Raw genomic sequence first — 24,702 nt, forward strand, 5'->3', positions numbered from 1 at the left:
CACACACACACACACACACACACACACACACACACACACACACACACACACACAAACACCAATGTGTATTAGCACCTCAGAGAATTCTGTAGCAAAAATGTGTGATGCCTACTACACAAGAATTTAAGAAATAAATGACTCCGCCTCTACCTCATCACAGCTGGGGTTGTATAAGGAAGTGATGTCGCTGGTTGGCTTAACCCAGTCAGAGATGTCAGAAAGACTCTGGGCCCTCTTGCATCTGCTGGGACCTGAAAGAGAGAATTTGCCCTAAATTAAATCATTGATCATATGGTCATCTCATTAAATGAATCTATGATTAGAATGTTAAGAGCACTACAAAACAAGATTATATTCTGTAAACAGTTGAGCATTAAAATACAATTCAGTATTTACACTGAGGAGGCTGAGTAGAGTGTTTGGTCAAGGAACCAGTGATGTACCGTCCCTCCTCATCCACACACCAACACTGACCTAGAAAAAATACTTCAGCCATCAGCCTATTAAACAGCAAGAACTTAAGCATGTTTACTAGAGCAGAGACCGGCAGATCACAAAAGATAACATCACACACTGTCAGTTGCACATACAAAATAATACACACCAAGAGCAAAATATTGGAAATGCCCATAACTGAAATTAGTGTGAGTCAGGTGAGGGTTACCTGTGCTGGGGTGGCACTGCTGAGGCAGCCACTGACCCTGGCTGTCACACTGGGGCTGGTAGGGCTGGTAGCCCAGCTGTAAACTCTCTTTATCCACGCCAGACGACATCAGACGACTTTGCCAGTAGAAGTGGAGTGCTATGATGGACCAAATGAACAGTTAGAACAGTCAAATAGAGACGATGAAAAGGTTGAAGATCTGAAGCGCTAGTTCATTAGTCTTGGTGTTCCGACAGACAACAAAAGATAGGGTGAAAGTAACTTATAAAGTAACTTATATAAGTAGGGGGAAACTGATTCAGGGGTAACAGGCTTACTACATTCATTGGTTTTTAAAATCTGTGTCATTTTTGACAGCTCTCCTTTGAGAACACATTTAGGAATCCAAAAAATAAATAAAGCACAATAATTGCTATGTATCTTTTCATTATACAAATACTCACATAAAACCTCTCTAAAAACATTTCTAAAAAAGTCAGTACAGAACTGTATTGTGGCCTAACTGCCTAATTGCCACTCCAACCCCAGGCAGAGGTAGAGAGAGTGCTATAGGGAGGGGGGGGGGGGGGGGGGCGTACTGGAGTGGGCAGCCAGGCGCAGGGAGGAGCTGGAGTGGCTGAGCAGGGAGTCTGACAGCTGGGCTCCAGCAGGGGTGGCCTGCAGCAGCAGCTCCTGGGGGGACAGGCGCACACCCTCAGCCAGCAGGAAGCTGTAACCCACAGGAACATGAGAGCTGTTGGACACAGAGATGAACTCCTCGGCCGTCGCCAGGAACCGAGTCACCTCCTGCTCAGCCAGTGCGCACGTGCCTGGACCTGAGGGAGAGAGAGCGAGACAGGGGAGTGAGTCACTTACGAACAGCATTCAGTTAATTCTGAAACAGCCTACTGATGCCTGCCTATAGCTATGCCTCCACAGCATGACATAAAAAAAAAATCGATGTCATCTATAAATCGGTGTCATCTATAAATGATAAGAATTGTTAATAGCTGACTACATGTCATTATCCTTTATCTATTGAGGATTTATAAAAGGTCAGTCTGGACTGGAGATTTTAAATGATGAGCTCTTACATTTTGGGACCTGGTTGGGGGGTGCTTTTGTGTCGGGTAAAGTGTCTCCAGCTGGACTGACACACCAGCACTGGCGGAGTTGGAGATGGCCGAGGGGCAGGCTGAAGTCTGACAGGGGGGCAGGGTAACGCGAGGCACCCCCCTTTAGGAGGGTCCACATGGACAGGGGGTTGAGTAAGACTGAGGGGCCAAACACAGCCTCCATCTGCCCCTGCACGACTTCCTGAGGAAGATCAGTGAATGTGGCAAAGCGCCTCAGCACGGGGAAGACCCTCTGGTGCCCCGCCTCGAACAGAGCTGAGAGGAACCCCCCAAAGGATGACATAGCTGCAGGGTTTTCCCCATAATTCTTCAGAATAGCCAAGAGCTCAGACACAGGGAGGTCTTTTCCAGCGTTGTTGAGCTGTGCCCACTCCTGATGGAAGTCGAAGGCCTGCTCAGGGGGGCCGTCACACTGGACCTGGTGCCAGCGCCCGTCTGGTGTGCAGCGAGGGACGTAGACATCAGAGAGACGGGACACAGAGGATGGGTCAAACAGCGCAGAGCGGACCGTCTGCAAGAAGGCCTCTGCTGCACTAGTCTGGCAATCTGTTGGGCCTGGAGGAAGAGGAGATATTCAGCACTGCTAATCATCAATGCACCGCCGATGCATGTATGTTACAATAACTGGTTAACCATGGAACTGCTATTTACATATATCAAACAAGGCACTGTGTAATGGTGTTAGATGTACTCCATCACTTCTTTGTTTACTGTCTCTTAGTTTTTTTGTGTATGCATTCAGGGGGTCCAGAGGGCTCTGTAAAGCACCTTGAGAAGATTTGTATTGTTTTGGCACTATATATATATATACAGTATAATTGGATAGAACTGAATTATTGTTTAATGTGTTTGAGTGGTTGAAGTGTTCATTAGAAGTGAATACAATTTATGTTATAATGCTATGATATTTGCAATATAATACAATTTAGGCTCTAATTTATGCTATAATATTAACATCTAAAAGTTGTTCAAATGAACAAAGTGCCTGGGGATTTTCTACTGGCATGGACTCAGCTGCGCCCCCTCCCTGTGGCGGCCTGCTTATACGACACAGGTGAACTCACACTGCTGGGGAGTCCCAACCGTTGATGTGCTGAGTCTGCTTCCTGATCTGTCCACGCAGAAGCAGCTCTGGCCCTGGCACTGACGTTGCACATACGCCCCACTCTCCTCACACTTGGGGATGAAGATCTGAGCGCCGGCCGACATGCTGGCCTTGGCTCTGACCGCTGCGTCTCTCTCCGTCTCACACTGGCTGGGGCATCTCGGCCTCGACCCAACGGTGCGTGACCCCATGACCTCCCGACCCTCTGTCTCAACGCACCAGCACTCTAAGCCTGTGCACTGCACTTCTTCAAACTGACCTTGCTCGTCACACTGGGGCACATACGCCGCTGAGGGAGACTGGCACATGTCTGGTTTTGAGCCTTGGAAAACAGCCCGAAAGAGAGCGCCTAGCTGGGTGCTGTCTTCAGCCTTCAGAAGGTTGATGGCCTCTCTGAGGGTGGCGAGGAAGGGCTCGCTCTCTAGAGTAGCCCCCAGCAGCTGGATCAGATCCTGGTTGTTCTTCAGGCTCACGGAGCGCCCAAAGGCATCAGTGATCTCCCGGCCCAAGTTCTCCCCTCCCATCACCTGCCCTGGAGAGAAGATCTTCGCCAGCTGCACCAGTTGTGCACCAGACAGTGTGACGCCCACCTGGCTGAAGGTCTGACTGAAACTCAGGGTGCCTCTGGAGCCCACGGCACCGGAGAAGTTGAAGTTGCCTGCGTTCTTCAGGAACTTGCCCCCAAAGAGGTTCTCCTGTAGCCTCTTGGGATTTGGAGTGAGGGTCAGGGCCTTTAGAGCCAAGGCACCTGAGGGGAACATTCCGTGCACAAGCTCAGCCAGGATGTCTCCGATATCTGAACGGTCCGACTCGGGCAGTGAACGGAGGAGGCCAGATTTGGCCAGGAGCTCTTGGAACTCGGGGGTGCAGACAGAGACAGGGGTCACACCCTCTTGCTGTGTGTCAGCCGGACGGACGGCCACAGGGCCAGATAAGAGCCTAGAGAGAGCCTGTCGCCTCTCAGAACGGCAGTCCCTCAGTCCAGCACCTACAAAGACAACACGCAAAATACACACCTCAATACAGACCTCATCACATACCTCAATACAAACCTCACCAAACACAATACAACACTCCATACATACCTAAAAACATACAAAACCATCCCTGAAACATACTAAGACTAATGAACAGCCACTTGTCAAAAATGTTATTTGCTTGGATAAATCCATATTTAGATGGCTTTTAATGAATGATGGAGGTATTCTGATGCACAGAATTCACATGTTTTGGGAGGACGATATACACTGTTCCAGGCGTTCCATAACTTACTGCAGTCAGGTTGCCCCTGCTTACGTGTCCCAAACACCTCTTTTCCATCTGCACCAACACACCAGCACTGACCACCAGTCTGGCACTGGGTTGGCACATACTCCCCACTGGCATCACAGGAGGGCACAAACACGTTGCCAGCTTTAGAGGCAGCTGACCTCTCGCTTTCACATGGAGTTGGGCCTGCTCAGAACAAACACAAATACATTGACAGGAAACTGAAGATTATTTCCTCTGCTGTTACTGGGGGGATATTCAACTCTGTTATATTTAAGTTACTTAACTTGCTTCCAAAAACACCCAATGGAAATTGTGCATTTGAATAAACATTGCTCTCAAACAGACATCACATAGACACCACAGATTATGCTAAACTCTCTGAGCGTCCACATGAACTCACATCTGAATCTTCCAGTCATGGCCAGCTGCACAGCCAGGAACCTCCTCTGCAGGATGCGGTACATGTTGGACTGGGTGAAGGAGCGCCCTGCACCTGTGTCTGAGAAGGCCGTGTCGTACACCTCGTCCAGGAGCAGCTCCAAGCCTGGCCAACACATGACACACTTCATGTCACACTTCACTGCCTTAGCCAAAGCCGCAGCCCAAACCAAAGCCATAACAACATCTACTCCACCTACAGTGTTTCATGTTCATATTTCAAGGATGGAGAGTACATTTATATTTTATAACATTCGCAAGGAAAAGAGGAAATGGAACATATTCAATTAGGTTTTGTCTGATACATTTACAACACTTTACATCTCCATCTCTCTTGAACAAAGTCTTTTTCCATCAGACTTCAACTATCATTTCAAGCATTAAAATCACTTTTATTGAAAGTGTTACAGCTAATTCCGCTAACTCTACCAAGGCAAAGCTTCAGCTCTCAACATTAAGCTTGCTCCAACTCATCTCTAATGACGGGGCATTCACTCCAAGTTGTACTAACGGTTGTTTTCACAGATGAGATATATCTCACCTGCGCTATTGGATTTTCCCACAGTGAACTATGTTTGTCTCACCTGTGCTGGGTAGTTCTCTACCACGGCTGTCGGCGCAGAAACAGTAGCTGGAGATTTCAGGGAAGGTCTTTCTAAACCCACTGAACGTCTGAAACAGTGCAGGATGTCTGAGGAGGGACATGTAAAAACTTTAATCAGGATAGAAGCATCTTAAGACCACTTCTAGGACCACTAGCCACTTACTTCAACTTTTACTAATTTCTTCTGTTGACCCCTGATACAGCATCAACTACATTCCTGAGCGACATCGATGAATATTCATTACCGTGTCAGTTTGAAAGGACAAATGAGTAATAGTCTGCGAACTGATAAAGTGCTCAAGCAAAACCATAAATATGCATAGATAGTACCAAGAGTTGATGGCCACAACACAAAAACAGAAAAGACATTTCAAAACACACAAAAATACTAAGGAAAAATGCAGTTGGATTCTTCTTGGCCTATCAAACTACACATGGTTCTGTTTGGAGTCTGACAGTGCCTTCTCTTGCTGCTTTGTTAGCCTGGATTTCTTTATCTACCAAGGTGAGGTCAAGGGCAAGTACATCAATTCTTAATGAGGTAATAGAAGATGTTTATGCTGAACTCTTTCAAGTGCCCATTCTTAATGAGATGATAATGTCTCTGATTGTTCACGACTGGATCACCTGAAGGCTCATTCAAAGTTTTGATAAGTGCTTTTCGGAGTATGGAGTATCCTACACTGTCCTCTGCAAGTAGTTTCTGCAGTGCAATAGGAGTTACGAACATTAAAACTACGGAGAGATGGTAGGGCCCCAAGGACAGGAAGACATATTGAGCAGGCAGACATGAGTTGTAATGTGAGGGTAGCTTGTTGTATTTTGCAGAAATGTCAGAACCTTCAGTACGTGGTTGTGAGAACAAGGTTATAAACGTGAATGAATTGATTGTAATCCCAGTAAAGAAAAGTGACTTTAAAAACCTATCCATATACTCACATGCCTTATATTCATGCACTGGGCACAGTACACTACTACATAGGCTAATATAGAATGGTCAGATTATAAAGAATTACCAAAGTTCCATGAGTGGCTTTGATTCTCATCACACACCCACATAAAAAGTGTCTTACGTCATCTCAAAATGTAATGTAAGTGCTAGCTGCTACAGAACCTCTGTATTTGGATGAAACTAAAGAGTCAAGGACAAAGCTACTGCTCTACTGCCATCTAGTGTTAAGAATGGCACAGAACTCACATGTTATGAATCTGACAATGCACTTCATAAAATAAAGAGACATGGCGGTGTAGTCTCTCTGTGTGAAGGAGAAACAAACTACTCAAGGCAGTGGTGCCCTGACTGTATTTCAGTTTGGCCATGAGAGAAAAGAGAGCATGTGTCTAAGTCTAAGATGATTTAAATTGTGCAGCGTGCAACAGGGAGTGGTGATGAGAGCTCTCTTGTTAGCGTAGACTTAGCATTCAGAGTTACAAACCCAGAGGTGAGCGGGCAGCTCACCTGTTGAAGGTGTGGAGCAGGTCGAACACCATGCTGTCCGTGGTGTTGATTAACTTGCACTGCACGGGCAGGAAGAGGCCATCATCAGAGCACTGGGGAGGGGAGGGTTCAGACACTCCGTGAAGGAGACGACGCTCACGGATCTCACAGCCCCCAGGGCCTGGAAACCATCAAGAAGCCATCAGGAAGTGAGAGATTAATTTTGAGGAAACTGAATATTGTCATCCAGATGATGTATGATGGGTGATCTAGACTCCAGGTGAGGTAAAAGCAGTAACAAGGACGCAAAATAGTTGAGACTCGCCAGACTCGCCTGGTGACTATTTTCAGGTATTGCTGTGAAAGGCCAGAGACAAGGTCAAAATAATACAAATGTTTGGAGTGGCGCGACTTACAGCGTGCAGGTCTGCCATTCTGGCGTGTACCATAGATCTCCATGCCCTCCTGGTCGACACACCAGCACTGCCCAGTAGCCGACTGGCACTGCACCGCCTTGTATTCTCCAGAGTCTGAGCACACGGGTAGCAGGCCAGTCTCATCACCACGCTGGAGCACGCTCTGTCTGTGCATCTGGCATGAAGTCAGACCTGTGGCAAAGCACACATACACCCACGCACACACATCAGCAACAGCCCTTTGGTTTCTGTTTTATTTTTAACTAAAGCTTGGGCCTAGAAGGCCACAAGGGTCAGGAAGTCAGTCTCACAGTGGATGGCTGATCCGTTCTGTCTGCTGCCGGGAAGCTCGGCTCCCCGAGGGTCCACACACCAGCACTCACCACCTGCACTGCACTGCACATGCCTGTAGGGGGCAGAGGGGTTTTGCGCTTCAATATGGACACACTACATTGAGTTCACGAGTCAGTGTATAGCAGTAGCAGGAGAGCAAGACAAAGAAGAAAAAAACTGATGGTTCTACATAAGTACATGGGGTTTATACATATTTGCTCTCATGCCATGTTTTTATTCATCTAACAATTAAACAAATATTTGATTTATGTCCACTAATATTGAATTCTCTACCTGTACTACAAATGCCGTTTCAACAATGCACATTGTTCTCATGTCTTGTTCTTATTTGTCTAACAATTGAACAAATGTTTGATTTACAGCGCATTAATATTTAATTCTCTAATTGTACTACAACGCCTTTTCATTCATTTGCAGCCATTTCATTCATTTGACCTATTTTTTTATTTACGTTACTATATCAAACTGCTCTGCCACTTTGCTCATCACAGCTCAAAGTTAAACGGCTCCAGGTATTTCAAAGAATTTCCGTCCTGACCTGAATCGTCCATCCTCTGAGCACTGGGGAACATGGTCACGCTGCTGAGTTGGCCCAACACCACGCAGCAACTCACACTGACTTAGGCTCTCTGTCTCCAGCTGGTACTCTGTGGTACGAAAGAATTACACTTTTCTGAACACAGAGCAATTGACTGTAAAAAAGGAGAGTAAAGCACCTCATAGACTGTGATGGCATCCTTCCTCCAAACCTGAACACGAGCAGCAGGACTCACCTGAGATCTTGCCTTCGGTGAGCATCAGGGTGGCAGCCAGCAGAACGGTGAGGCACATGGGACCCATCCTGTCGCTGCAAAGCAAGAGCTCACCTTGTGCTGGCAACCTCTGTGGAACACCTTTATACGCTCCGAGGTGAAAGTGCAGTGTCATGCCTCCTCAGGGGTTCTTGCACTTGTTACGCACCTACAATGATGACCATGCACCCACCTGGCTCTCCTGGGCTCATTAGAGCGGCACAGGCTGGCCTGAGGGGCAAGTTGGAGGATGGAGAGCCATTGTGAGAACCTCTCAGCAGTGCCCTTGTTGGTGGAGGACTACTTCAGCGTCGCACTCTTAACTCTCAACAGAACTCTTCCACTGAAGACTCCAGATGACGTAAAGACAAAGTTGAACTGAACAACCGCAAAAAGACTTTGTCAAATAGATTTATATTGGGCTTTAACAAAGACTAGGTCTAGTTGTCCTAATTATTGTGCAATTAGCTAAAAGATGAAAAACACACAGTCCATATAATATAACTGTGATAAAAGATTTTTTTATTTTATAAATTAGCATTATTACCACTGTTACATTATATTATATTAGTCTCTTTTATATTAGTCTCACTCAAAGTGTCTGATTTATGCACTGGTCAGAGAGAGAAATCTGATTTTGATGATATAGCCTACTGCAGGAGACTGCACTCAAATTTTCAACATTGTTTTTGAATGGTTCTCTTGTTTGAATTTTCAACTCTTGTCTGCCAACCAAAAAGTAATCGAAAGTATTCAAATGCAATAGATTACATTACTTTGATGACGTCAATAAAGTAGTAACTTTCCTTATTACATTTTTCACAGGGTATCTGTAACCTACTACATTTGGCCTTTTACGTCTGCTTGTGTCCCCTGACATTATACACCCTCTGTGTGCTGTCTCACTTAAAGTGAGATGATGATAAGCATCACATGTCACTTACATATCCTGAGCAGAGTAGCTTTTACTATATTTTTTTAGGCTTTGGTATACAGCATCATTTATATGCATACACCATTTTATTAATACTGTGTTTAGTGTTTAAGAATGTGTTATGAAATCCATATTTGGAGCTTTAAAAAAAAAAAAATGAATAGCTTGTAACTATGATATAAAACATTTAAGTGTGACAAATATGCAAAAAAATAAGAAATTGTGGAAGGGGGCAAATACTTTTTCACAGCACTGTATGCATAAGCACTGAGAATAAGATAGCTTACTGTATGTTTTATGCTCTCATTTTCTGGTTCACAGGTATTTTTTAGATTTAGATTAGGTTTTGTGGCTCTTAATTAAGCCAGTTTGGTCATTAACAATCACTTCTTCTACCCATTAGTTCTACTGTGGAAAAATCCTATCTAGCCTTAGCATAGCTCATGTTCGACACAACCAGCTTCCAGCGCTCATGCTCCGAGGGTGAGACTCACGCACTTTGCTTCATATGTAGCATTTGAGAGTTATAAAAAAACGTGTCCATATGAGAAACAATCGTTTAATTTAATGTCATCACCAAAAATTAGATTTTTTTTAAAGCCAATAATGCCAAATCATTTTGGGGGGCTAACTAAAACAGGCCTAACGACGCCCCTGCTATAGTATTTTCCTTAAGTATGTAGGTACGAATTTTCCCTGAGTTGGTCATCTTGATTGAACATGTGATATTATGCCACAATAATCAGGCAGAAATAGCTAATTATGAAGCTTTAGTCACAAACAGTTAGAGAAAGATGGGCAAAATGGTTTGGGCCCAAAATACCTGGTTGGGTTGAGATATATTCCTGATTCGTCTAGTTGGGTTTAAACGAACATACTAAGGAAGAGTCGCCTCGTTGGGTTGACAGATATATTTCTGGTTGGTTTCGCCTGGTTTGGTTTGAACGAACTTTTAATTTTTGTTTATTATCTTCTTTTTACTTGTTTCAATTAACTCTTATTTTTATCGTTTTATTTCAATTCTTTCTTGTCTTAATATGTAAAGCAGATTGAGTGGCACATGTGTATTAAATGTATAAATATGGTTGCCTTGCCTTGCCAATGGCGGCTTCTCACTAATGTTGAGAAAGCAAATACTGGATGACGAGGTGTATAGCATATGCATGCTAGGTACATCAGGTTAATTGCTGGAGGTACCGGAGGTCCGTAGATAAGGAAGTTGTAAATTGTAAGAAAATGCACATTTCTGTGTTGCTGCAAACCAAATGTGTAGGTCTTTCTTGGCTAAAGGTCACCCATCTGTGTAAAGGGTAGCAGGTGTGTTGAGGTAGAGATAAGCATGTGACACATCCATCTGTTGTCATCAGACTGACAGACTTCTGCTCACTGTGTGAGGCACCCTAACCACTGGCACAAGAAATTTCACATCTCTCAATGCCCACATTTAGGTTATCATGGTCTAGAAGACACCTCATAAACACACAAGACAAAATAAATATCTAAATATCCAGAATATTTTTAATGAGGTTATAGGTTAGGTCTGTTACACCAAGTTTTAAATAATCTCTTTATATACAACTGTTACATTTCAATGAAAAACAACTTTTTAAGTCATACCATTTGCTAAATTCTAAAACACTTTCATACAGATGTATAGAAATTCTGAATACATATGGGCATTTTTTTTTTCAAGTATATTTTTGTCCTCATGCCTTTTGCATCCTTCCTCATGTATACACTTACAAAAAAAGCTGTACATTTATTGTCCCACCCAAACCATACACATTTTCCCATTAATGCATGTGTCCAGTGAGGACCTAGCTTACTGTGCTGTTTCTGGAGGTGAACAAGGAGTGAAGAGGGTCTTTCCTCCCGGGCTGCCTTGTCACTTTGCAGGCAGAGGCTCTACGATACGAGCGATCAGCTGTCACATGACAGCTGCTGCCGCTGCTGCTACTTCTAGCTATTTGAAACGAGAGGTCAGGGGGCAACCACTAGAAAGACATGCGCTGCACACATGAGTGTAAACAGATCCTATGTTTCACTTTTTCTGTCAAGCTCCTATGACAACTTGGGAGTACTGCTGTTGCAGACATTACACCCACTCTTTACTTGGCACAAGACAAGTGGCCATTCAGTTCTTCTGAATGACCAGATGCACAATCATTCTGTGTTCAGTCTTCAGAGGAGACTCATAAATCCAGAGTTTGATCCTCTCAATCCTGGGAGCCATTTTGAAAAGCATAGTGCGGTTGGACCTACCAGCATTACCCCACACTTATCTGGACAAGCTTTCTGTTTCCCAGATTCTGCTTCAGCTTGTGTTTTCTCTGGCATTCTCTCCCCCTCCCACTGGGCATTTAAAGTTAATGGGAACAAGTGTTCTCCAGCATGGGGTGCTGAATGTGTGTGAGAGATTAGATCTTTCCTTTAAATGCACCTAACACAAGAGCAACTCTTCTGCTCTTACACCAGCTTTTGTCACGCTCGCTTCTCCGGCAGACCTCTGAAGTTCTTCCACATTCATTCCAGGAGGGGCAGGATCAGATTTGCTTGAAGAGGGGGGGGCTCAGATGTCCGGCACTTCATTCAGTGACTGAGAGCAAGGCCTCTCCAGTAGGCTGTGCAATGGTGCGTGTGCGGTCACAGTGTGTGCAAGCAGGTTCAGGTGTGTGTCTGTGTGTGTCTAAGCTCAGTAGCCGTCTCACACCGAACACAGGGTGCTCATTTGCTGTACCTTGGCCAGGTCGGTGAGGAGCTGCTTGATGCGACACTTAAGCTGAGGCAGACGCCCCAGTGGGTCTGGGGGCTCCAATTCACCTGTGAAATCTAACCAGCTCTCCAAGACTGAGGATACAATTGAGGAATAAAGGTCACTATGGCATCAATGATACAGCTTCGACAAAACTGGTAAAAATGTTTTTGTCCAAGACAAGATATAAATAAATAGTGATGCACTACTGATAAATTAAATGTCTAACAATTTCTGTGATGTTCAAAACTCAGAGGACTCAGGGTCAAAGAGTCCAGTCATTAAAATGGAATCACAATTAAATGAAGAATTACACAATTTTTGGGTGTATTAAAAAAATGCTGATTTGGCATAATAAAATAATAAGATAGGGTTTCATTAGTTTGTTCACGTGTTTATAACCTATGACCTCTGTGTTTCTGTCCACCCCCTTCAGTGCTCAATGCTCACCGTCCAGCTCCTTCTCGATCAGGTCCATCCTGCCAGCCACCTGGTTCTGCACATCCTCAATGTGTGTTAGCAGGTTCATCTGCCACTGCAGGCAGTTCCTGGCCTGATCAGTGGGGCCCGAGCAGCTCTCAGTGACACAGCTGGCTAGGCAGATGGCACCAGTGTCCTTCAGGAGAGAAGAGAAATGCACAAAGAAACAATTCACACCAAGATGTCTGACAACAGACACAGTCAGAGCATTGACACAGTCAAACAGTTCATTATGCTTCAATCCCAAGTTAATGTGATCAAATCCATGATCTAATGAAATACAGCAACACAGTATATGCTAAACTTAGTACTAGTAGAAGTACTTAGTCTGCAGTACAGACCTCTTCCTCCTTTGGTATGCACGGCGGTGTGTGCGCAGCTGGTTGTGCTCCCGTCTCTCCTGCTCTCTCGTGTGTACCTGGAGGCTTTTGGTAGCTGTGCTCACTAGTGATGTACGTCTCTGGGTGGGAGCTCTGATTAAGGTGCTCTCTGTAGTGGATGCAGTCGGGCACGCCACCCATGGGCGCCTCCTCGTCTGAATTCACCCACGAGCGTGCCCAGAGGTGCAGGCTGGGATTGTGTTTGTTCCTGTGAAGAAAAGAGGAGAGGATCAGAGGGGATCTCGTACTCTGGAGCTTCGACCTGAGCTCAGGTCCGACTGTAAGTGGGCTACCTGAAGACTGCGCTCATGGGAAAATTCTTCAGAAAAAAAAAAAGTTGACTGTTGACTTTTTAAATCAAGTCTAGGGACAACTATTCAGACACTTCAGTTTCCACTTCATATGTTCAGAAATTACAACATACAAAAAAATAAGACCTGACTCACTGGTGACATCAGCAATATTTCCTGTCATGCTTGTGAGGAGACTATTTTGGAAATGATGGGTGTGTCTGACAGGCCTACTTACTGCAGAATGTCCATCTTCAACTGCAGGCCGTGCAGCACTTTCTTGACACTGTAGACGTCAGCCAACAGGTGGTGAGTGGACATGATCTTCTTGGAATTCTGGTGGGAGTAGTTTTCAGTGAGGAAGGACAGGCCGTACATGTGGCCCTTGTTCAGCCACTCTTTGTCATGGCGGTACTTGGCACTCCATCTTTGTCCTAAGAAAGGTTTGGGTTTGTAAGATAAAACGCAACCAAAATGAGTTTTGTATATGTGTAAAGATGGAGTTTTTGGTGGCAAATAATGCTTCTAATAACAATATGAATGAGGCTAAATAAAAGTCATTACAGGAAGACATTGTTATGCAACAGTTTCACCCTTGCAAAAGAAAATTAAAAAAAAGAAAAGAACAGAAAAACACCTAAAAAAAAAAACCCAATGAGAACATGCACATGATTAAGATATAAATATTATACATTGAGAAACACTCAATTTGCTATTGATATTTTTGCTAATCCTGCCATGTGCATGTGCATGTGTACATGTGTGCATGAGAGGGTTACCTGGGGGATCTCTGCAGATGTAGCAGATGTACTGATCAGGGATGCTGTCCTCCAACAGACCCATGCACACACTGTGTTGCCAGCACATGCACTCCTCGCACTGACAGACATAAAGACAGAGGGAGAGAGGGAGAGAGAGAGAGAACAGAATGTCACATCAGGTGTCCCTTATTTCCATCTCCAGTATGGGAGAGACATTCGTGGGGGCAGACCCGCACCTGGATCATGAAGCCGTTCTCCTCATCCATCTCACAGATGCAGCGCACAATCTCATTAGCTGGCGTCTCTTCTTCGTCAGGGAAGTCGTCCATAGCCAGCGAGTCCAGATCTTGATTGTACTCATCTCCACTCAGCAGCAGTGACTCTGTGGTTGAGTCCTCCAGGAAGTCAATGTCAGAGAGATCTGCAGTGAGGACAAGACAGGCAGTTTTGAAAATACAGACTGAACAGAACACTCAGTTACAGTTCAAGTAATCACTTAGACTTGAATCTGACTGCACTGTGACTATAGATTCTAACTTCAGATGCTACTCTAGCCATTACTCTAATTTCATACAAGAAGTTACTCCAATTCAAGATAATCAAGTCCTTTGAAGCTGTCTGACTGCTAAGCACTTTTTTCAAGACTTTTTATTGAAAGAATAGTAGAGAGCAGAGACAAAGCGAGTTGGAGAAAGATGGGGAGTGGGTTTGTGATATGACCTCAGGCCGGATTCGAACTTGGGTACCCCTTGTTACTAGCTACCGTATATGGTGCATCCCCCAGCCAAACACAGGGTTACTTTAGATCTATTTGATGGTAATAACTTAGAGCAGCAACAAACACTAGCATTCCATCGCATAATCAATCTGTTTAGGATCTGTGAGTTAATGTTGGCCATCTATCAGTGCTAAAAGAGAACCTACAGTGAAACCCATTTCACAGCTAGAGCACGTTGTCATTTCTTGAGCTGCAGCACGAGTGGTGGCTGGTTACTTACTCTCTCCAGTAAGGTCGATAGACAGGATGGCACGGGGATAGTTATGTTTGGAGTAGGGGGAAGAGGATGAGGACGTATGGAGGGTGAAGGCGCTGCCAGAGGAGCGTTGGACAGGAGATGGAGTTGACCGCTCCAGGAAGGCCAGCGACATGTCCTCTAGCTCAGAGTAACCTGGAGACACATAGGCACAAGTTTAATCAAACCGATACAGTGATGCAGCTTTTAACAGTGAGGCCATTTTTCATACACACCTAACTTGAAAACATTAGCAGCATAGGACTATAAAACAGTGCGTTGCTTAGATCACATCATTGAAAATAAGGTAGGTAGAACTTTGAAGAAACTCATATTGAATCACAAAAATCAATGGTGTGTGTCCAAACACAAAGTGAACATCATAAAATGATTTCCTTCTAAATCAAACATCAAGACTCTAGTGACTATAGTGTTCTGCCTTTTCCAAAGCTCTGCTGAACATTCCACAGTGTATATTCAAGAGCACCATGTCAACCAGTGTACTCGGCCCTACTGTCCCCATAAGACCATTATGTGGGGCATATCCTTCATCAGATACCTTAAATCTTGGGTGTTGACAAGATGAGCATATTCAGGATAACAGAAGGTAAGAGGATCTTACAGTGCTGTTTAGATTTCTTCTTTTTCTTCTTCTTTTTCTTCTGTTTTAACTTAAAGGGCTCCTTTTCTTTTCTGTCCTTGCGCTCCTTATCCTTCTCTTTCTTTCTGCCTGAAAGGACAAGATCCGAGTCTTTCCTCATCAAGATCATTTACCCCTCCTTTCCCACAATTTGCACTCGTAAGGCAAGATCAAATACATCACATGAGACAAATCTGTTTTCAGTATTTTTCAAACATTCTAATCCTTGTGAACTTGTGAACAGTGCTCATGAGGTTTTAGTGTTTAACTCATTAAAGTACATAACCAAGCTCACTTAACAGGCTTCCTTCTCTAAACACTGTCTCAAGTGTAAACAAACAGCTACTAAATAAACAACTACAGCTACTGACTTACCTATCAACTGGCACTTCTTCTCTGTCTTTATGCAAAGCCCTGTTGAAAAGCACACAAAACAGAAGGAGCAAGTTCAAGATCACAAATGCCTTTTTAAACGGCTTACAATATTTCATTCACTCAAAAACCATGTAAACCAGTCAAAAGCTTCCAAACCAACATCATTCAAAGGGGGACATTTGTGTGACAGAGGAGGAATACAGAATTTGGGGAACATACCCGTGTCCTTCTCGATGACCTTCTTGAGGATCTTGTCATGGAGGCTCTCGAAAACTTTTTCCCGTGGTGGCGGAGGCAGAGACACTTCAGTGCTGTCAGAGCTGATGGAGGCCGAGGAGCGCTTCTTCTTGATGAACTTTGGAGGCTTCAGACAGCTTCCGGTATAATCCAGCTGCAGGCTGTGGCTCTGTGAGGAGAGAGCTGGCGCGAAAGGAAGACAGGTCAAAATCGAGGTGGACAGGGGCCCTCACAGCCCTGATCAGCATACATCTAATTATTACACTTGTTAATGTGAAATGCAAACTTCTCACATATCATCACTACTAGAGTGTAGGATAACTGAGCATGCACTTTAATTGTTTTTACGAGAGGGCATAGACAGCAGTCTAGTAGCTCATTCTCCTTTGCCTGTTCTCTCTTTGCATGCTTAATTCAACACAACTCGCTTATGGGTTACAGCACTTTCATCTGTTTCTGGCTTGAAGCGTTTGAAATCGCCTCAAGGCAAAGCCATTCGCTGTCTCAGGATACTGGATTCAGGATTCCCTACAAAACAGGGTGACAACCTGCTTGACATGCTTACAAGAGGAGGTGGAGACGGTCCTGCGTCTCTTGTTGTCGGGGACCTCGAGGATAGAGCTGGTGGGCATGGAGGCGGAGGTGGCCCTGGTGCGGCCAACTCTGTCTGGGGATCCAACCTCAGCTTCCTGTTCCTTGTCTGTATTGTGGTAATATTTGAGATGGTAGTCCAGGAGCTTGGCTTTCCGGAAGGCCTTGGAGCAACCAGGAATTTTACACTTGAACTTGTTATGGTCAAGATCGATGCGCTCATTCAGGGATGTGGGGTCATCAGAGCGTTTGGTGCTCATGACTGAAAACACACAGCGACAGGGTGTTGGGGGTGTTACAAAAACAACCTCTAAAATAATTGTGATAATCTTTTACATTATCCTCTAAAATAATTGTGATAATCTTTTACATGATCCTACGTCATTCCAGGTTAACTGAACTTATTCCAAATTCAAACCTAAAATGTAATCTTCATTGATACTTACTTGGTTCCCTTGTATGTTTATTTGCCTTGGGTGTTCTCACAGCAGCCTTGGGGGCAACAGCTAGAAATGGGGATCAAACAGAGATCAACAGAGGTTACAAATACTACTCTGACATCTTAGGTGTTCCACTATATGTAGACACCCAGTAGAGAACTGGCCATTATGACTATGAACTCAATAACAACCTTATTCCACACTAATTAAAGCAGTGAGTGGTATTTAAGGAGGAGAGTACAGGGAATGGCTTGCAGATTCAAATGCATCTCTAAAGTCTTATGTGAAAGTTACAAGACATGCATCCACCATCCTTATGTAGCTTATTGACCTATTAAGATTTGGTTTTACTTCTGTAAGGAGCCCTTCCGTTCTGTGACAAATTTCTATAACCACAAATGCGCAACGCCTTGTCTCATAACGCCTACTCGCAAACATAACAGCTTACTGTGTGTGACACTCATTTTGCAAGAATAAACAAAGATACTAATTATTTTTGGAGGGGACACTTGAAAACCCCACCTTGCCAACATGCTGGACATAATCTCCACCTAATATAATAATAACAGTCAACATCCGAGGGGTTGTTAGTTTGCATGTCAATTCTAAAGTACAGCAGCTGATTGGCAGCTTGTGTGGCCAAAGCTTATGGCAGCCGTTGTATTACCTGCAACCAGTGGTGGAGGTTTCTCTCCCACTAGGACGTGATTAGTCACTTGTCCGTCAACCAACTTTTCAGATAATGGACTTGGCGATGAGCCAAGGGATGGTGGTATGGAAGGCGGTGTAGCAGGAACCACTGGAAAGTCGTTGTGAGGAGATGCCTCTTTTTTCTCTGAGTTGTCCATGTCTTTATCTGGAAGGAGAAATGACACTTAATAAATACCAGGTATGCCTTTTAATTTGCAGTCTTTTGTAACAAGTCAATTAGTCTACCCAGTACCCAGCCTAACTTTTGTGAGTTGGGGTGGTGGGGACGCAGTGTGACCAGTGTTGCAGTATCATTTGCAATTGTTGCAAATTAATTTCACATCCTGTTTAACAGCATCCTTTTCAGTCCTCCTACTTACCGTTAGGCTGTGGGGGACTCATATCTGGGTGAGGACTAGGGTCTTTGGGTGGGGGTGAGGGAGGGCATATTGGGTCAAAGCTGGTGGCAAGCCTCTGGGATCGTCGTCTTCTCTGAGGTGAGCTGGATGGGGCAGCTGTCAGTGCACCTATCAAGACCATACAGAGAGACTTCACTTGCATGGCTTCAACTTTGAAATAATGCTCTGATTTCTACTCCACCCACTTCAGAACTTAACCCTGCACTCTGATTTCATATAAGGTGTTCAAGTCAAGACTGCTCTGGTAAGCTTTCTGGTTACACATGTTTATCCACAGAATTTACTAAAAGCATAGATTGCACTCAGTAGGAAGGAAACCTAGGACCTTAACTTCACACACTTATACAGTTCAGCTATGGATAAAAGTGATCAAAGTTAGTGATCAAGTGTCAAACAGAACAGCACTGTTGCACTGAGCACTGAACTCTGCTGCAGCCATGTAACTGGTCAGCCACTGTACAACCGCCCTCTAGAGACCTGTATGTCTACTGTCCTCTTGTACACACCTGTTTGAGGAGCGTCTGTGAGGTCGTGGCTGGAGGTCGGGGAGCAGCTGGCCTCCCCCTCTTCGCCACCCTGTCTCTGGCTGCTGCTGGACTCCCCAGAGTCGTGCTTGAGCCGCTGGTTACGCGAGCGGGCAGGGGACGGGCTGCGAGGGACAGCCAGGAACCCTAAAGCTTTATCCTCTACAGTGGGAGCCTCAGAGCCTACAACGCTCTAAAAATAAAAAAAGAGAAGGGAGTAGGTATGACAGTTAACCACATACCCACTTACAGTGAGTTTAAACATCATGAACTTCAGATAAGGCCAGTGCCCATGAACAGAACTTTTCAGGTGTTAAAAACATGCTACATAGAGTAATCCCCATTCAATACACTCTTGGGTCTGGGACTCCTTCACAAATATAGCAAGCTGACAAAAACTGAAACAGCACCTGGTGAGTTGTGACTGGCTCATCCGTCGGCTCGTCCTTGCAATCCATCTCCTCTTCACCACATCCTAGAACACGGGTATAAAGCTCTACATCACCACTGCTACTTTTTAAACAGAATGGTAAGAAGCTCAGTGGAAAGAATCACACCTGCTGGATTTAGACGAACCCTCTTGGAATTACAGATACTGCCTTGTCCTCTCCTTTTGTTGGCTTTGCCCATCTCATGGTGATCATATTGTGACTTGCAGTCATCCTCACCTAAAGACTCTGTGTCTGAAAACACCACCAAAGGTTTAACCATATGTTCTTTAACTTGGGTTGTAAGTTTTGGTCATACAAGTCCTGCTATACAGTAGGTCCTGACGACATGAACAAACTATGTGGTACAGCATATATCTATGTATTGACAAAGGTCTATGAAAGAGTGGCTTGTGCTTAGCCATAGATCAAAGTCCTGTGTGCTACTGCGCATCTGGACAAAGTCTAAATTTTGCATTGAACAATTCAGATTACAATTGATCAATTCAAAACCTTTTGAAAGTCACTAGGCTTTTCCAAAACAGCTCATATATGTGTAAGATTCAGTAAAGCATGGAGGACAGATTAAAGCATAATAATAAAATAAATAATAACTGTTTTATATTATTATTTGGCTAAGTTATGCTAAAAATATTAACAGAAACATTAATTTGTGTTCCATTTCCTGAAAGATGAGCATACGGCATATAGAAATACACCAATCGCAGTGTTTTTCATTTGAACTCTGAAATGGCCATAAGGGAGTGAGAGACAGTAAGATACCCGGTCTCTCTGATTCTAGGTCCCCCTCTTCCTCCATCTTGTCTTCCTCCTCCTCGCAGTCAGACGTCTGCTCGTCTTTGTTCTTGTTGCTATTTACACTAGTGCGCTGCCTGCAGCCTCCTTTGCTCTTTGCAGCTGCAGTAGCTGCCTTCACAAGTGCAATCCAATCCTTTTTTCACAACAAAGAAACACAACGCTGTCTGATCACAGCCAACAGTACCAAGTACAGCACGGCCCAAAGAGCATCAGAACACAACAAGCGTCTTACCTGTCCTTTCGCATCCTCAGGCATTGATTTGATATGAATTCTTTTCACACATCTTATTACCCCATCATAAAATTGGACTGTGTAAGTTCCTAGGAAGAAAAAAAAGTTCTGACAGTTTTGCAAGTTATTCAACAGGCATTGTAACCACTACAATGCTGAGGTGACAAGCTGAGCTCATACATTTCAAATAGCTGCGTAATACTAAATGTCACATGACACTCAAGTATACTTTTAAGGTGGATTATTTCAAGACAGACAACAGTAAGAATACTAACAAATAGGTTATTTGCCTTTTTGAGAAATCATAATGAAACTGACCCTCTTTGTTGATGGTCTCAATCCTTGCTGGGTAGTATCGGCAGTCTGTCCAACGAGCCAAGACCTCCTCACCATCTCTCAGTTCCTAAGTGAAAGGTAATCATCAAACAGAATTCAACAATGAACATGACCGGCTGCTTTTGCCTAATTTGATAGTATGTGAACACCAATGCAACAATTAAGTGGCTTTTATCGTGAAGTTTTGTATTTTACATCAATATGTTCTCTTGAGAATATGAAGATGCTTTCAGATAATGAAATGTGTACGCTTTCTGCTAAATTACAAAAGTTAAAAAAGACACCCAAGCACACAGACACACAAAGAAAAATACCAGGTTGTTTTGTCAATACATCTGCGGCAATGGAACTAACTAAAAGAAAAAGCTACAGGTATACCTGCTTCTGGATAAATTAAAAGATCGTTTCTGGAACAAACTTAAAAATGACATCCAGATGCCTGTATGAAAGAACACCCCTACAGAGTAGAAACAATAATCTGCATAAACCTGATGCAACATGAAGGACAATGCCCCAACAAAATCTTAGAACTGTTGGTCAAGATGCATTAGATGGCGAACCCAAACAATGGTAAGACAAGCAGTTAAAACAGCCAGATCACTGCAAATGGGTGGTTGAAATATATACTTGTCTCGGCTGTGGTAAATCTGTTTGGTCCTCTGTGCTCTCTGTACATCCAGGAAGCTCAGGTAGGTGAGATGTTCTCATCTCGCTGAGTCTCTCCTGGCAGAAACGTTCACGAGATATGCATGAATATTACTTAGATTTTAGCAGTGGGTTGTAGCTCATCATAACAGCGGGCAATTCTTATCTGTGCTTTTATTTTACATTATCTACTCTTTTAAATGGGGAGCTATTAGGTCTGGGCATGTATAGTCATCATGGCAATATACATATGGGATTTTAAATTCATGCTGTCAAGTGTGCATTTGTGTGTGAAGGGGACAACACCTACAGACATCTCCTCTTCTTCTTTTCTTAGGGCTGGCCTCTCAAGAGGTCTTAGGCGGTTACTGTCCCAAAAGATCCATTCGTCATAGCGGTGACTCCAACGGTCAAAATGCACCAGCATTTTCCCTTCATCATGGTCAATCTTTTCAATGCGAGAAGTGTACCTGAAATTTCAAAATTGACCAAGAAAGAATGACTAATGTTACAGACACAGACAAACCTATCACTTACAATTCCCCTTAATAAGTCATGAATTACCATTTCTGTAGATAGTCCTGGGCCTCAACTCTAGCGCCCACCTCAAAGATAATTCCTGGCCGACAGGGAGGTTTCTTACTCATCCTCAATAATCTCTCGGTCTCGAGACAGGTTCTGCCGTCGACTATAAGCATCAGATACAGCATGAATTGACTTATTTCTCCACAGCATTAATGGTAAAAGTCGCAGAATTGCATCACAAGAAAGTACATGGTAGGGGGTCAGCCAATTGATGAACAATATAAGTTCTCTAGCAATTCTTAGCAAGCAATTCATAGCAATTCTAGCAAGTGCATTAGCTACTTTTGCCACCAAGTCGGATACAAAAAAGTTAAGCCAAGTTGACGGAGCGGTCGTGCTGCTCAAAATAGTAATTGCTGACATAGCCAAACAGCTAAGAATTGCATACTGACACAACTGTCACAAGTGACAAACCTAGGATGGTTTCATAGAATTGTAACGTCAGCGGTCAGAAATGACAACCATCCATTAACATTCAAAACAAGCTGGATGCATAATGTAGCGAACAAGATAAGCCCAACTTAACTTTATATAACTTCGCGTTATCGTCAGACACTTTTTTCTGTCTCTGGTTAGTCAGCTTGCTAACAATTCATGTATCTAGATGGCTAAGTAAAGCTTTCATCAAGTTACATTCCACGCAAATGAGGACCTACAGTGAATGGGTCTGTAAACTTCACTAGGTGATTTAAAACTCGCGTGGACGGTCTTTACATATTTCGGTCAGAGACAGAGAGACCATCTGGCGATGGTTTCTAGCTAATGTTTTTGCAATTTAGCTCACTAGCTAGAATTCCCAAGCTAACGGTTACGTTAGCTAACGAAACCTAATGTGGCGATAACTTTACAGTGCAACTGTACAGTGAAGTTACGTAATTGGCGGTTAACTTCACAGACTATGAACATTTGTATAAATCATATATGGTTTAAGTTACTTATTTGACTAAATGGCATGCAGTATTAAGTTATAGGTCAACTTAGCAAGCAGACTGCACTTACCCTATGAACTTAGCTCTCCAGTGTCGGTTAGAAAAGCTAAATTAATATGAGCTAATCTATTTCTCATAGTTTGCTGACTTAAGTTACCTTATTAGTTATCGAGCGTTGTTTAGAAAAGCTAAGTTAATGTTAGCTAATCTGTTTTCCATAGTTTGCTAGCCAAGTAACATTTAGCTTGTTGGCGATGCTTTGCAAATTAACTTAGAAGCAAAAAGACTTTGCCGAAATACTACCCATTTATAGACATTGCTTCAGTTAATGACAGGACACTTGCATCGGAGCACTACCATAGTTCCCCAATAACTTCAACGTTGCTGTCTCGTTAGCTCTCGCGTAAACTAGTGGAGTGGCTTCGGACTAGCAACAGTGACCTGCTAGCGAACGTTACCTAGCTAGCCACCTAGCTGGCTAAACTGATAACTCGCTAAATGTAGGGTAACGTTAGTTTTTTTCTAATGGAGAGCTTGCAAGAAAAAGCCAGACAAGTAAACGATCGCTATCCATAGCAAATATGACGTCAATGTCGTTCATTACACATTTCAACAGCAATTTACCTTTGCAAATGCATTTAACGCTAAAGGATTACAGTAATTTCAGACGCTGACTTTTCTTTTCATCCTTCTGCTCAGATATGTTAACCCTCATACAAACAGAGGGCGTCAGTACCGTAGATCAGTACAGAGGCCACGTAGTACGCAGACATACGCGATGACGTCATCGTTATTTTGTACCAAAATTCAAGATACAGATGCTCCATTAGACAATAGAAAACAAGTGTCACCTACCAGTTCTCATCAAAGGAAATGCTCTTCATTACCTGTTTTGATTATTTGATTATGTTACTAGGGAGTTACAATTAACATTTGTAAGAGAGTAGTTAAGGGCCCGGCATCCACAACCAGTTGACATGTGTGATGGCCTTCTACATTTCTGAATTACAAATTAAATTGATCTGTGGTGAAACTTGTAGTTCTTTCTCTGTTGACATCCCCAGGACTCTAATTTTGTGTACCCTGTCTGATTCTACCCTCATTTCTGCAAACAAATAAAAAGGTAAGATTTAGGGTTGTGTCAAGGTAAATGTTTTTATATCATTAAACTGATAACTGTTGCACAAGTAGGACAGCTGTAAAGTTTTATAATAGATTTTGGTCCTGAAAATCTACACACACAGGAGAAGACGGTGTTGGCTAGTCAATGATTCTGATCCAACAGAAACTGTGAACTCCTCAACCATGACTAATGACTGAGCATATTGACCAATTTTTGTTTTATCTGACTCTCTGTGCTTTATTATGTCTCATTTTCTAGTAGTCATTGATTGTTAAACAAACCGTTGTCTACAGGCTATTCTATTCAAAGACTTTATTTTAGGCCAATAGTAAGGCTATATTTTTAAGGCCTATATTTTATCTAGCAAAATGTATTGCAGAAATTGTTTCAAAGAATAATAAGTTGGAAGAAGAAGAAAACTAGAAATAACAATGCAGGGCATTTCATGCACTGTAATAAATCCTATATCTTTAAATAAACAAATGTAGCAATAGAAAGGTGACATTTGAGAGCAGTGCACCTGCAATTCTAGCACTATGATCTGATGCAGAGTGTCAACCACATTATAGTCTGGTTTTAGAAACAGCCACCTTGATGAAGTGATCTAAGGCAGGGGCTCCCAACCTTTTCGACTCCGAGGCCCAACTTTTCATATTTGTAACAGCTCGGGGCCCAACAGACACCCTGCTTATTTGAGCTAATCTATATTCCATTAGGCTAATTGAATCTGTAATCCATTCATTCTAACTAATAAGCGATTGTTATGTGTCACAAAAAGCAACATCAGCACTTGCTACAGGTGGAAGTCTAGAAATGAATAAAAGAAAAACTAACTGCAGATATTACATCAAAATTGTAATGTGCACCAGAAAACAACATAAA

At 43.3% G+C, this 24,702-nt stretch overlaps 2 protein-coding genes across 4 annotated transcripts in view; both read right to left on the reverse strand.

The window, feature by feature from the left end:
• The window catches only part of tg (thyroglobulin), a gene marked incomplete at both ends in the record, with an annotated part of 32,634 nt that extends 24,388 nt beyond the window's left edge, over positions 1-8,246 (reverse strand). The window contains 14 exons of the mRNA XM_080856178.1: positions 151-251; positions 397-474; positions 665-802; positions 1,243-1,479; positions 1,738-2,334; positions 2,844-3,872; positions 4,157-4,339; positions 4,557-4,700; positions 5,179-5,285; positions 6,658-6,817; positions 7,053-7,244; positions 7,364-7,458; positions 7,945-8,053; positions 8,180-8,246. Of these exons, the coding sequence (XP_080712304.1) occupies positions 151-251; positions 397-474; positions 665-802; positions 1,243-1,479; positions 1,738-2,334; positions 2,844-3,872; positions 4,157-4,339; positions 4,557-4,700; positions 5,179-5,285; positions 6,658-6,817; positions 7,053-7,244; positions 7,364-7,458; positions 7,945-8,053; positions 8,180-8,246 (3,237 nt within the window). The remainder of the gene's footprint in view (positions 1-150; positions 252-396; positions 475-664; positions 803-1,242; positions 1,480-1,737; positions 2,335-2,843; positions 3,873-4,156; positions 4,340-4,556; positions 4,701-5,178; positions 5,286-6,657; positions 6,818-7,052; positions 7,245-7,363; positions 7,459-7,944; positions 8,054-8,179) is intronic.
• A 2,413-nt stretch (positions 8,247-10,659) lies between these two features.
• phf20l1 (PHD finger protein 20 like 1) lies at positions 10,660-23,408 on the reverse strand. Of its 3 annotated transcripts, none has more exons than XM_080857038.1 (24): positions 23,322-23,408; positions 21,748-21,871; positions 21,494-21,653; positions 21,166-21,261; positions 20,521-20,605; positions 20,203-20,291; positions 19,935-20,103; positions 19,281-19,406; positions 19,134-19,198; positions 18,706-18,916; positions 18,161-18,307; positions 17,758-17,946; positions 17,097-17,156; positions 16,625-16,912; positions 16,042-16,242; positions 15,823-15,861; positions 15,430-15,537; positions 14,793-14,963; positions 14,031-14,215; positions 13,813-13,912; positions 13,272-13,467; positions 12,705-12,951; positions 12,334-12,499; positions 10,660-11,978 (listed from the first exon to the last, which is right to left on the reverse strand). In XM_080857038.1, exons 2-24 carry the CDS (start codon positions 21,828-21,830, stop codon positions 11,836-11,838), a joined length of 3,324 nt encoding a protein of 1,107 aa, XP_080713164.1. In that variant the 5' UTR covers positions 21,831-21,871; positions 23,322-23,408; the 3' UTR covers positions 10,660-11,835. The 3 variants fall into 3 exon arrangements, with proteins under 3 accessions (XP_080713164.1, XP_080713165.1, XP_080713166.1); XM_080857039.1 differs by lacking the exon at positions 23,322-23,408 and adding an exon at positions 22,768-23,083; XM_080857040.1 differs by lacking the exon at positions 21,166-21,261.
• Between the last annotated feature and the right edge of the window lie 1,294 nt (positions 23,409-24,702).

The sequence above is a fragment of the Sprattus sprattus genome, assembly GCF_963457725.1.
Source record: "Sprattus sprattus genome assembly, chromosome: 18".
Taxonomy (NCBI): domain Eukaryota; kingdom Metazoa; phylum Chordata; class Actinopteri; order Clupeiformes; family Clupeidae; genus Sprattus; species Sprattus sprattus.